Raw genomic sequence first — 13715 nt, 5'->3', positions numbered from 1 at the left:
AAAATCTCTAAGAAGTTGCACAGGGAGTTGAAACATGGTATGCACAGGAAAGTTGTCTGTATGTTTAGTTGTGAACCAGAGGGAAAAAACAGGGCTTTAAAAAGCATTTTGCATTTATCCTGGTCCATGTCTCCCCTTCTTTGTTTACCCCTTGTTTTGGTTTAATTTTGTTTCCCGGCCAATGCACCAAATTATATCTTCATTTTGATTTGCCAATTTAAATAAACTCATTTTTTCTGTTGTGAGACAGAACCAGGAGCAAAAAAGCAAGGCAGGCCTGAAACTTAAGAGAGCATAAAAAAAGAAATTTATTAACTACACAAACAAAGAGGGGGAGAAAACAAATTCAGAATAAGATTTTTTCAGACCACTCCTTCCTTCCCTCTCCCAACCTTCATAACAACAAAACAAACATACAACAAATACTTTGGTCAGTTCCCAACTAAGTCTTTTTCAGTTCACTTCCGGAGAGAGAAGCCTCCTCTCGTTGAAGCTGTTGGGATTTTTTCCACAAGAAGGAAGAAAAGGTTTTATCTTTCACGATTTGCATCTGCCCCGGAACCTGCAATCGTGACTCTCCTCCCAACTCCACAGCCTCCCCAAAGCTGTAGATGTGGGCCATGTCTGTCTCATGGGGTATTACTTTAAGAATTAAATGTTCCAAAGCAAAGGTTCTCTTCAGTTCTCTTCATCTCTTTTCTGTTCATGCTTCATCCTCAGAAAACCAAGATCCCCTTCTTTCCTCAGGGCAAAGATTCTCAACACAGGTGCTCTTTGGTCAAATCATCCATCAAATGGAACATCTCCAAGCCCCCATGTCTTTCTCCATGGTTTATAGGAATATTCAGTACATCAGTTCATCCCTACAATCTTACAAAAGGAATTTCAGCCATCTTAACAGCATCTCCTCATTCTCCTTCCATCTAAAAAACTTAGCTCGTGCTTCATTGACTTCAGAAATCTTCTTATTCCCTTTCATATTCAAAGGAAGGCCGGAGGTTTTGCAAATCTTATCTGAGCACTAAAGAGTTAAAGTTTAACACAACTACAAGAGTTGGGCCATGTTGTAAATAAATTTACAAGTTAGCCCTGTTCCACCAAAAGTTACTGTTTGTTAATTGATAAATTGTTAATTGCGTTAATGCTGTTAATTGTTAGTGTTGTGAAGTGCCCCAGTTCAGTTGTGATGTTGGTTTCCCTATCCCTTGATCCCTTGATTGTGCACCCCCCTCCCCCTTTTTTGTTCATCGGGTTTTGCTGATGCTGTTCCAGCATGGCACCAGAGGAGGTGACATCATAGGACTTATATGCAAACTGTGGAACTGAGGCATTATGGGTACCATTTGGGTAAATAAATCCCCTATAAAACGAGACAGCTGAAGTTTCAACAAGCCAAGATGGTCTATCTGTATCGGGAACTGTCTCCTGGAACGGTGCTCTCATGACACCCAGGATCCTCACCCTGACAAGAACAGTGCCTGACCAGAAATGGGACCCTAGACAGTGAGCCAAGCCTGTCTTTCTAGGGTACTCCTGTGAGGATGGAAGCCCCAGCTCTGCCCTTTGTGGACAAAGCTACACAGAACCTCCTCTTCTGCGTCCTCATCTGGGAGCAGAGCAGCAGCGGTGTGTGCGCACCCCATGAGTACCCCACCCACAATAAAGAGCTGATCCCTTAATAAAGGCCTTTCAAAGGCAGCTGGTCTCCTGGCCCTTTTATTTCAGCCCAGGCCCAGGCCACGCTGGGTGGAGAGGGCTGAGGTGTCAATCAGCCATTCTGGGGCTGGGCTACAGCCCCACCCTGCCCATGGCCACCCCTGCTCCCCAGACAGGGCCCGGCTGCCTCCCCCAGGCTGTGCGGGGCTGGGCAGGCCTGGCCCTTCCAACAGCTGTGGCAACCAGACCCCAGAGCCACAGGCCCGTGGAGGAGGAAGCCGTAAAGGTTTTATCAAGGAGCCTCTCCTCCTCCCGGCCATTGGGTCCCCTCATTACAAATGGGGCCCAAGTGGCCTCCTGAGCCTCCCCCCACACAGCAGGGGGAAACTCGGGTTAGTGTCACCTGCTCAGACACCAGAAAGACAAAGAGGCTCAGTTCCAGATTACCTCCTTCAAAATGTGTGTTCATGGAGCAAACTAACTTTCTCCCTTTGGTTGTTGAAGGTGTCCCAACCCGCACAGAGGAAGCTCCCTTAGAGAGAACTTCTCTCTGAGTTTCTTCTTCCCAAGTCAACCCATCACACCCCTCCAGCCTCCTGGTACTGGGAACTCACATGTTCCCAGCAGCAAGATCTGCAGTTGCTCAATCACACTAGCGAGACCTGCAAAACCAAGAGATACTGCAGTGCTACAGGTGACAGGTCGACATGACCTTCTTAGGACAGACTTCCTTCCATTTATAACAGCCTTTCCAAGACCACCACACTTTCAGAATATTTCGGTTTCCATCTCTTGCATCCTCTGCCAAACAGAGCTGTATCTAACATCGCAAGAGGGGATGTTCAAGAGCCACAGCGACCTACTGCAGATGTCAGAAAAGAAAAGAGCATCTGATCTCAGAAAAGAAAAGACATACCAGGAATGCAAAGAGAAAAAGGACAGATGTGTGAGGTGGCCAAATGCCAGATCTACTCTCTCTGATTATGCTTTGATCCCCTGGGGCTGAGCCTACTGGAGCATCTGGGAATTAATTCTGCAGATTGAATGTAATTGGCATAGTTACTGGAAACTGTTGTTATGGAACAGGAGAGTGTTGTTGTGCATACACTTAATCAGAGGAACCTATAAAAGGTGAAAGAAAAGTCTTGCTTCTTTAACTATATGATCAGAGTTTCCAAGCATTCTTCATCATGAGGATAAAGTAGACGTCTGTGTCAATTGAAGCGCTGACTCCAGCATAGTAGTTCATGAATTCTTCTGCTGTGACCTGAGACAGAGAAATTAAAAATAGGAAAATGAATCTTTGGTTTTATTTAATGCTGTAAGTCAAAGCCACACATTGAGAAGAACTCCTAATGAAACTGAACATCTGCTATTTCATGTTGTTGCTAACATAAAGGAATCCAACAGGAGGAATTATGACACTTAAAATTTGCTTAATTTCACTTTGCTAGAAACAAGAGCTCCTGTCCTCCATAAAACTTGGATGGAGATGAAACATGTGAAGTTTAACTAACCTTACCAGGAAATGAAGTTTAAATCACTGCTGCCTAAGAAGATAAACTTTTTAACGTACTTTTTTCCAGGGATGCTATAATCTGGTTCTTTGCATAATTATTAATAAAGTCGATGGTGTTTCTGATGCAATTCAGAGACAGCTTGGTTCTTTATATCCACCCATTGCTCTAAACAAGTCTCCCTTAATGAAGTTTTTAGGTTTAAAAATGACCATTAAAAAAACAAATACTCAAATTAGCAAAGAGAAAAACTGTGCATGTCTCTTGTGATGCCTTACTTCCTGAATTATGTAGATCATTCTTTGAATAAACATCACATAGAAAAATACAAAACAATATTTAAAAGACATTTAGCTATGACAGAATGTCCAAAGGAGGACCAGGAGGATGATGAAGGGTCAGGAGGAGAAGCCGTGTGAGGAGTGGCTGAGGTCACTTGGTCAGTTCGGCCTGGAGGAGACTGAGGGGAGACCTCACTGCAGTTACAGCTCCATGAGGGGGACCAAAGGGGCAGACACTGAGCTCTGCTCTGTGTAACTACTGACAGGATGCATGTGAATGACCTGAAGTTGTGTCAGGGGAGGTTTAGGTTGGATATCAGGAAAAGGTTCTTCCCCAGAGGGTGGTTGGGCACTGGAACAGGCTCCCCAGGGCAGTGGTCACAGCCTGACAGAGCTAAAGAAGCACTTGGAAAATGCTCTCAGGGACATGGTGTGATTTCTGGGTGTGCTATGCAGGGCCAGGGGCTGGACCTGATGATCCTGATGGGTTCCTTCTAGCTCAGCATATTCTGTGATTCTGTGATATCTGCTCTGATTGCATTGTGTGTTTGAGAACTTAGAAAAACATGACAATAGGGAGAAGGGACCACTTCAGACTGTCCTACCATCACAAGTGTCACAAAAACTGCCTATTTCAGAGGCACCCAGCAAGACCACGGTGAAGAGGGCCTTTCTAACAAATGCTCAGCCTTGAGGGATTTCTGCTAAAAACATTTTAATTTTAGGTATTCGGTATCATTAGTGTCTTCTGATTCAGGAAAGCCACAGTCTGTTCTCAGAAGAAACAGTAATCAAGTGAGCTAACATCAGGATTGTTGAACAAGAAGTGGATGCTTAGAGTAACCAAGCACTGAACTCATCAAGGATCAATTTGGGAACTCATTTAATGTGTTCATGTATGACCTCAGCACAAAAAGCGAGAATATTTTATTTGAAATTTGCTAGATTTCACCACTGTTGTGGAGGTAGAAGGAGATAGCTGGCTCTGAACTGGTATCTCTGAGTATGACACTGCAGCAGAAGGGATGAAATTCAGCTCTACTAAGTGCAAAATCATGCCCAAAGTAGATAAAGCCCATCACCTCTCTCCAGCTGAGAGTCTGAGTAATGGGAACAAAGCAAGTAAAGGATTTGGGTGGGGAATTAGACAGGTAAGAGTCACCAGCACAATGCAGCCCTGAAAACCCAGGTGCAGCCTGGAGTGTGGAAAGTGTTAAAGAAATTCCACAAAGCACTGATAAAAAACTTACAGCCTAGTTTGTTATTATTAATTGCTCAGATTGAGATTATCACCACATGAACCACAGAGCTACAGGATTGCTCTGAGCTGGTCAACAGATTTAAGTTCAGACCAAAGAAGTTTGCAGACAAAACAAGGGAAAAGGCTGCAAATGTTTGCAGACACAACAAGGCTGCAAAGGAGATGTATAAGAAGTGCATCACAAAAGGTGCCCAGACTTTGCACCTGAACCAGACAGTTGAGCCAGAGTGCAGAAAGAGCTCCCAGCTCTGTCCCAGCTCATGTCTCGTTAGGGTACATGCTCATGGCAGTAGCCCCAGCCCCATTCTCCATCTGACTTTCTGTAGATAGATCTGTCTCTATTATGGACTGATTTCCAAGTTAAGTGTCTTAGTAATCACTGGAGAAGAACTAACTGTAAAGTATTTAACAAAGCAGAGAACCTCCTTTTGAACTGGATCCTAGTATTTATTCTCCTAAGAAGTGAAAAATCCCCCCATTTATGTGGATCTTGAAAGTAAGCAATTTTGTGGGGTAGTCTGAAGATGTATTTAGTGTAATCTATGAAATTTGATTATTAAGGCTACAAGCCTTAATGCAATCTCACAACCACCCTTGTACCTCCTGCAGAGCCCTTCTGCCTTAGAATGTGCAAGCCGGCTGTATCAGAAGTGCAGTGCACAGGTTGTGCATCTACTTTGATTTTCCATATAAATGTAATGCAAATGGTACTGCAATTACTCCCACACTTAGTAACCTAAGTCAAATTCTGAGTCAGATGGTGATTTCATGGCTTGCAATTAGGCGCTTCACTTACCTTCCCATCTTTGTCATAGGGTGAATCAAAATTATCCAGGAAGTGTCTAAAAACTTGATCTTCTGTCCAGTCTCCATTTAAGTATTTGGGATGATATTTTACATTATACACCCCACGTAAATCATCAATTGTTATGACACCATCTCCAGTCTTGTCTAACTTCTGAAATGCCTGCAGGACAATCTCTTTTCTTGCATTGGACATGGGAGGCTGTAAAGAAATATTAACAGAATAATTTTATTTTTGCCAACTTCATGCCCAGTTCCAAACTCAAATACTTGCTGTTGCTAGCAGCAAAACTTTCAAGGTAGATGGGACTGGTGATAGCCTCCACTGTCCATGAGCTAGAAAGGGCAATGTATCCTCAAAGGAGCAATATGATTAAGATTATTCAGTGTCTACCCATACAATAGCAAATGGACAATAAGAGAGAAAATACTACCTAGAACACTTTTCTGATCTGCCCATTTTAAATATTTCCAACAAGAAAGTACTAATTACCCGAAGTACTAATATTTTCTATCTAAATTTTTTAGGCTTCAGCAGAGCAAAGATATTTCAGACAAAATCAATCACTGTATTGGATTAGAGGAAGTCTCCCCTGTTATAAAGAGATGCATCAATGGCCAACAAAGAAGTGAGATTGATAGGCTGAACAGCACAGGTATCCAGACTGCAGCACAGGAATTTTGGTATCTAAGTCAAGGCCATAAATAATGGAAAAAATCACAACTATTTATTTGTAAATATTCTATTCTACTTTGTACTGTTCTGTTCTATTTTAATCTATTTAATGCAATGACAACATGAATTCCTAGACTCACTCTCAGTGTAACAATAAATTCATCAAAATCAATTGTTCCACTGCCATCCTTATCAAAGATCTGGAAAAGCTCTTTTGCTTCTTCCTTCTTGATCACCACCGAGTACTTATGTAGTCCTCTCAGAAACTCATTGAAATCAAGGGTTCTGCTGTTGTTACCATCGATAATCCTAAATAATCTGTGGAAAACATGAAACATGAGGAAAATGCATAAGAAAACGTAGAGTGCTGCAGTGGTTTAGCACAGTACTGGAGCAGAGAGTGACCTTATTGAGATAAGATTTCCTCCTTGTTCTGTATTCTGAGGTGAAAAGGAAAAGAAAAAAGAACAGAAAGAAGAACAGAAATGGAGGGAAGGGAAGGGAAGGGAAGGGAAGGGAAGGGAAGGGAAGGGAAGGGAAGGGAAGGGAAGGGAAGGGAAGGGAAGGGAAGGGAAGGGAAGGGAAGGGAAGGGAAGGGAAGGGAAGGGAAGGGAAGGGAAGGGAAGGGAAGGGAAGGGAAGGGAAGGGAAGGGAAGGGAAGGGAAGGGAAGGGAAGGGAAGGGAAGGGAAGGGAAGGGAAGAAAAAAACACTCTAACCAACAAATCCCCTACACTTATTGGCAGTAGAGATTACTTGTTTAGATTGGGTGCATGAATTGTATAAATCTGAAGCTAAACAAAGGAAAGGCTGCCATAGTATTCCTGTTCATTATAGTCCTCTGACCTCTGCAAGTTGCATATTTAGATGAAGTTCCACATTTAGATGAAGTTCCAGTTGGTCACCATCTGGATCCATTTGTGGTTTATGGGGCCTGGGAGAGATCTCAGGGTGTGATGCAACACCCCTTTTCTAGGGATGGGATGCTTGCAAAAAGATTTTAGGTGCCTCCCATGAACTAGACAGCTAAGAGACCATTACAACAAGGGCGCCATACCCTAAAGGGAAGGAAGCTTAAAATCTCCAGTGCTTAAGAAATACTTAAGATAATTTTAGAAGACACCAAGGAGAGATATATGGTTAATGTTCCCTTCCTTTCTCTGGCAGGAGTTGTTCTGGTGCTCATAGAAGCACTTTCTCATGAGGGATTGACAGTTTTCAATCCTTCAAAAGGTGAACAGGTGAGTCCTGTGTCCTAAAACACAAGCCCAAATGCCAGGCTTTGTGAGTTGTGGCATTTGCACTGAAATGAGGAAACTCAAGTTTTGGTCCCTCTTTAGGGTGTGAGTCTCTTGCAGCTTAAACTATTGGGCTGAATAATGGGTTTCATGCCTTGCATACTCACCTGCCAAGTCTTTTGATGCCTGCAGATCCCCTTGCTAAACACTGGAGGCGAAGTCTTTCTAAAGGGTCAGTGGTTTTGGCCAGATTTATTTTTGATTTGATTATCATCTCTTGATCATGTCTTGCTGTTCCTGACATCTGGAAGACAAAACCACGGATGTGGCATGGATTCACATTCAGACATAGTGCTGAAACCTACCTTAGCATACAAAGCATCTCAAATTCCTAACTTGCAAGCTGCTGTTAGCAACTCTTTAATGACAACCCATTTTGACCCTCCATTTCCTTTTACTTATATCCTTCTATCAGAAAGGGAAATTGCCAATATAGGCCACTGACCATGAAAGAAGAGCTCAGCCGACCACTCTGTGATTAATCCAGATGCAGACAGGAAACTCTGATGAGAATTTTCAGCCTACAGTGTGAGAACTCAGGAGTGTGACCATGAAGACTCCCAAAATATCTTCCAGCCTTTCAAGCACCACGGGATCAGGGCACACAAGAGTCACAGAAGTTACAACAGAGCTCTAGACTCAGAGGGCCACTGGTGCTTTGCTGAGGCAGTGCTGGGATGAGGAGATGAGACTGAGCAGCCCTGTGAGGGACTGTCAGTGCACATGGCACTTCCAATCCCTGTTTCATCTTAACCACTCTGCTCCTGTTTACAGAGCATTAGCTATGGCTGCTGGTAATGCCACATATGTTGAATTTTATAACCACTTCAGATGACTCCAGCTGGGCTTGGAAAAACAGAAAAATAAAATGGTTTTGTATTCCCCAAATGGTTTCAGTACTAGCTTACTGTAGAAGTCTAGAGAGGTAAAATATAAAGCATTTTGGCCTTTGCTTCAGACAGAGCAAGCAAAGTTCTTCTGGGAACTCATTAACCAGGAAGATCTCACAGCTGTGTGAGATCAGCAGCCAAAAATGTTTTCTGCAAAAAATGACCTGTCCTTAAGGGGAAATGTTTAGCTGGAAAGACTTTAAAATACAGTGAGATTGCATAAACAAAGTGTAAACTATATTTACATTACATAATAATGTACTATTGCTTATATATAATATATAGCTACTATACATCTATATACAGAGTACATGATGCAAGCGTATTGCTGTGCAGTGCACTTCTTTCTACACTGTTATGTCTTTATGGAGTTCTGTAAATACTGAGACCAATAACGACATAATTCATCTCTACAGTGCACTGCAAAAATCGGCACAAACACACACGCACCATGAAAAGAGGGTAGCATCTCCTTGCCTCTAGCTCAGTGGAGTAATTTCCAGAATATTGCAATGTGCATCAAATAATCATTGCTGTAAGACTCGTGAATTGAGGCTAGGGAGGGATAATCTGATTTATCTGTTATGATCTCTTGAACCAAAATAAAAACCACCGAAACTGGCCAATCCTCTGTAATTTCTGCTGTAAGAATAAAGTTTGCTTCTACATCTATAAACATTTCTGCCTCAGAACTCACCATGTCTAGGGTAAGTTGTTCCAGTATTGAATAATTTTTCTTGTAATATATGTTGTTTCTAGTCTGAATTTCCACCATATTAGATGCTGTTTCACTCTCTTTTACAAGATTAAAGAGCTACCTATTAAAAATGTGTCCAGGTGTAAGTACTTGAAGGACCCTTTTAAACTCACTTTTTCTTAGTAATTAGGCATAGCTCAGGATACATAGCTCAGATACATAGCTCTTGATACAACATGAATTTCCAAATGTCAGATAATTGTGCTGTTGGTCTTGAATTTTTCAGTTTCTTCCCAGTATTCTTTCTGAAGTGGGTCTACTCCAGAGCACTCCAGTAATCTCGCCAATAGACTAGGTAAAGATATTCCTGCTTCTTTCCCCCCTTAGTATTATGGTTAAAAACACTAATAATAAATATTTCTTGTGCTCTTTGCAAATCTCTATAATATTCACTAACTAAATCACCAACATGTTTCTATATAAAACTCAGCAATTAAAGTCTGTTTGTAAAGTAATTGCACTTCCATGTCACACTAAAGCATCTTAAACAGGACCTGGCTCCTGTGCCACATGGCAGTAAGCATTTGAAAACCCTTTTTATACAACCAGAAAATACAGAAAACCAGTTAAATATAAAACCTGCTACGTGCAAGCCTGGTCCATAGTGACACTTATACCACTTTCCTATTTCTGTTGGCTGCAGGCTTAAGTTAGAGGTAAACCCTTCCTAGGCTGTATTGTAAGAAAAGAGATTCCAAATCAGAACAAGGAGGGAGGACTCACAGTAATTCACATGGTCTTTCCTCCCCTATCATTTTGCTCTTGCTCCTTTTTGGATAATGTGAAGTAATTAAAGATGCAATCAGAGTTTGTTGAATATAACAGTTCACTGCATAGTATACAAATGTATTACTTCTTAATACCCTTAATAAAACAAGAACATGTCCTAACAATAATTCCACAAGGTTTTAATTTGTGTATCTTATCCAAGATTATCAGATGTCTCCCTCAGTGAAATTAACCAGCAGTGTTTATTTTAACCTTGAATGCTAGTGTTTTGTTTTGTTTTGTTTTGTTTTGTTTTAACAGCCTAGGCTATGAGCAATTACAATACCCCACGCTGTCAGCATTGTTTGTTTCTATAGGTGATGTTGTGTTGTGAAGGCCAAACAGAAATGATTGCATTTATTCCTAACAAATACAAAGCCTTTAATTTTAGGTTGGATTTTTCCAGAAGAATCTTCGCTGTTCAGCAACCAGATCCCTTTACATTCCTCTGTGCCTGAGGATTAAACCTGGAAAGAGTCAGATTCAGTCTAAGCTCTGCAGCATTTTAAAAAATATTATCCTTCAGCTGAGCCCAAGAGTCTCCAATGAAAATCCTAAAAACCATTGCAGTATGGTGGGCAGAGTCCATCCTTAACTCTGGATAGCCCAGCCCCTGTCCTAGCCAAAGACACAAGCAACACACACCCACCCCAGAGCAGAAGATCTCAAGATCTAAGAATAGATTAAGTGGCCTAAACCAACTGCACATATTTAGTTTACTTCTTATAATTTCATTAAATTATTAAAAGCATGAAAACTTCAGGAGTATTTGACAACCATCTAAACACCTCCTTAAAAATCTGGATTCCCAGCCCCACAGACCCTTCTGCAGCAGCCTCCCAACTCTCTCTGTCTCCATCGTGATCAGCATCATCCAGCTCCAACCTTCTGACAGGTGGTGGACATTACTGTGGTTGCTGTTTTGTGTGTGTATATATATATATATTTTTTTTTTTTTTACTTATATATATATATATATATATAATTAAAAACTAGATTTTAAAAAATTAGATTTAAAAATTCGATTTAATTAAAATTAATTAACTTTTGGCTGATCAGAGAAACTCACTGTGAGGTAGCAGACAGGAAAAAAAAAATCCTTTACCTATTCTTTTCTGAACTTGGGGCTTCCACGCAGGACTGGGAGATGTTCAGGAGACTTTTTTGATTCCGAGTTCAAGCAAGAAGTTCAGGTGATAATGGGCTGCAGCCTCACTGAAAAAGCTTTCTTATCAATCTCATTTTACGTGTTTACACACCCGGCTGCTTTGGCTGCCCCTCCTTTGGGAGGCCTGGAGTTTGCCAGCTGGTCTCCAAGGTGACCCTAGAGGCTGTGGCTGGCCCAACCTGCAATCACACTGCTTCCCTGGACAATTGCTGCGGGGTTTCAAGAGCCTTTTCATTTTATCTCTTTTAAAAATAATGCCTCGTCTTCTCATGTCTGCCCATAAGGGCTGGAGAGCAGGGGAGAGTGGGAGACAGCTGGCACTCCCTTGCTGTGGTAAGACTGAGGGAAAGTGGCTGTGGAATGTGCTGCATTGCCCTGGAAGCCTGGCGCAGGGTTGTGTTTTTAGAACATGTTTCTCTGCTTTCAATGATAGGGTTGAAAAACTCGCTGGTCCAATTGTTTACTCAGAACATAATAGAAGCATGTAAGTAAAAGACTGTCAGTTGTGGTTCACAAAGAAAAAATCCCTCACCAGTGTGTATTTTTTTCCTGATGATTAATTGCCACTTTGAAGACCTTCTGGTGGTTGGAATCTCTGGGGAGATGCTGAGCTTGTGTTCATTTGCAGCAAGAAGAAAGCTGGAAAGGTTAAACACCCATATGATAAGGAAAAAATGCGCTCTGCCTAGACACAGCTATTAGCAACTCGGTCTGCAGAAGGTCACAAACATTGTCAGTAAGATAATGTACCACTTTGTAAAGGAATCAGGATGTTGATAGACTCCTTAGGGGTAGGAAATAGCCTGTGTGTGCTCCCTGGCCCACTGGGGCAGCAGCAAGGTGAACACATAAGATCAAGGCTGATGGCAAAGGCAGCATGTACAAATCAGTGTAAGAACACTTGGGAAATGAAGGGAGAGCCCTGTTCTGGCCATGGATGAAACACTGAGCAAGAACGAAAAACTGCATCATTTCCTGGCAAAAGCAGAAAATTATTTTAGGCAATTGCTAGACTAATACCACTTGCATCCTGGCAGGCTGCTTATCTCTCATCAACAGGTACTTCCTGGTACTAAACTGAAACTTGTGCAAGACTTAGAATATTCTTTTATATCTTTCATGTGGCAGCTGATTGCACATTAATGCACAAGCAGGGAACAATACTTATTTAACATCATTTACTGATTCAGAAATACTGCCTTTGTGAAAATGTAACATCCTTCCACCCACTATCTTTGTTTTGTGAATCGATCTCCAGAGACCTCCTGGGAATGCAAAAGAGATAAAGAACATTACCTGGGCTACTGTCTCTCCACACACTTGGCAAAGACAAAACAGAGACACTGAGGGCTAAAGAAATGGCTTTCACTGAACAAGTTGGTCCTTGGAATTCAATCTCCCACCTCAATATAGAAATTCTTCAAGTGAAGGATTTCCATTGACTTTGAGGGTTGCAGCGGATTGAAACAACTGGGATGGGCTCTTGAAGGCAAAAAAATAAGTAAATTTAATATCTGGATAGTCAGCTGCATTCTGCTGCCTTTCCTTCCCTCTGCCAGTGAGCCCAGGCACACACAGACACAAGGGATGTTTACTCTGCATTCCTCTGGAAACTGGACTGTGCCATTTCTGCTATGGTTAATGAGTTACCAATCTGAAAAATTATTAACAGGCTATCAGGTGTTTCAGATTACATCAGGATGTGATGAAATTTATTTGGTTTTACCTGCTCTGTTACTGTGCACAAAGCTGTAAGCAGAGTTCAGTAAATTCAGAATTTAACATAAAGGATATAGGGATTTCATCAGAACTCTGAAATTCTTCCTGGTCATTTTCTAACTAGTACTGAATACATGCGTACCTATTTGATTGTTGGTTTTGTCTGAAAAGCCTGAACTGTCTGCTCAGTTTGTAGTTCAGCATTGTACTGAATTAACTAAGAAAAATATATACTATGAGGCCCAACATGATCTATAAACTCCTGACAAAGCCAATTTAAAAATTCAGATTTCATTTTGAATCTAGGTAAGAGGGAAGGTATAAGAAATGCTTTATAAACTTTATAGGAAGTATCTCAAAAAAAAGTGGCCCTAGTTATTTTGCAGTTTAGTTTACAAGTTCTAGCACAGTTTCTTAATGTGCCACCTGTGACCATTGTTGTGGTGAAGCTCTTCAGCTATGACAAGAACAGATATGAGCATATCTGCTTGTCCTTGTTTGGGAAATCAGCAGGATTGTTTGTGTGGAATACAGATTAAAAAAAAAATAGTAAGCATGAAGTCCCAGAACACTGTGTAGCAAGAAGATTAATTTTACAGGATAAGCCTCTAAGCCTCTGTGTTTGTTCCTGCCATTAAAATTAAGAAATTTTCACATACACTAAAAAAGAAACCATCATGGTAAGTACATTGTCAAGGGAAAAGTATTCTGATTTTAAACCAAGCTGTAATCCAATTAAATTACAGAATCACTGAATGGTTTGCATTGGAAGGAACCTTACAGATCATCTAGTTCCAAACACAACTGAACTCTGACTCTAAATAAAATGCTTTTATATCCAAAAATGCTGTCTCCCTGTGTGGTTTGTCGTTATCCAACTGAAATGAATTGTCTGCTCTCCAGAGCAGAGACCAGCTGGCAC

The 13715-nt window shown here is 41.3% G+C and overlaps 1 protein-coding gene across 2 annotated transcripts; it reads right to left on the bottom strand.

Moving 5' to 3' along the window:
• Nucleotides 1-2092: 2092 nt before the first annotated feature.
• On the bottom strand, nucleotides 2093-11149 carry CAPSL (calcyphosine like). 2 transcript variants are annotated; one of them, XM_088155978.1, is made up of 6 exons: nucleotides 11012-11099; nucleotides 7937-8337; nucleotides 7599-7735; nucleotides 6336-6513; nucleotides 5512-5721; nucleotides 2346-2923 (listed from the first exon to the last, which is right to left on the bottom strand). In XM_088155978.1, exons 2-6 carry the CDS (start codon nucleotides 7937-7939, stop codon nucleotides 2822-2824), a joined length of 630 nt encoding a protein of 209 aa, XP_088012104.1. In that variant the 5' UTR covers nucleotides 7940-8337; nucleotides 11012-11099; the 3' UTR covers nucleotides 2346-2821. The 2 variants fall into 2 exon arrangements, with proteins under 2 accessions (XP_014731026.2, XP_088012104.1); XM_014875540.2 differs by lacking the exon at nucleotides 7937-8337 and having other exon boundaries at nucleotides 2093-2923; nucleotides 11012-11149.
• Nucleotides 11150-13715: the final 2566 nt, after the last annotated feature.

The sequence above is a fragment of the Sturnus vulgaris genome, chromosome Z, assembly GCF_052056855.1.
Source record: "Sturnus vulgaris isolate bStuVul1 chromosome Z, bStuVul1.hap1, whole genome shotgun sequence".
Taxonomy (NCBI): Eukaryota; Metazoa; Chordata; class Aves; order Passeriformes; family Sturnidae; genus Sturnus; species Sturnus vulgaris.
The sequence above is the reverse complement of the archived record's forward strand: the minus strand, read 5'-3'. Positions and strand labels throughout refer to the sequence as shown.

Excerpts from the sequence above, each read along its gene's own strand:
- CAPSL (XM_088155978.1), bottom strand. Across the intron at positions 6,514-7,598 it reads GGCATCAAAAGACTTGGCAG|ATTATTTAGGATTATCGATG; the intron begins GTGAGTATGCAA and ends TGTTTTCCACAG. Across the intron at positions 2,924-5,511 it reads CCTATGACAAAGATGGGAAG|GTCACAGCAGAAGAATTCAT; the intron begins GTAAGTGAAGCG and ends TCTCTGTCTCAG.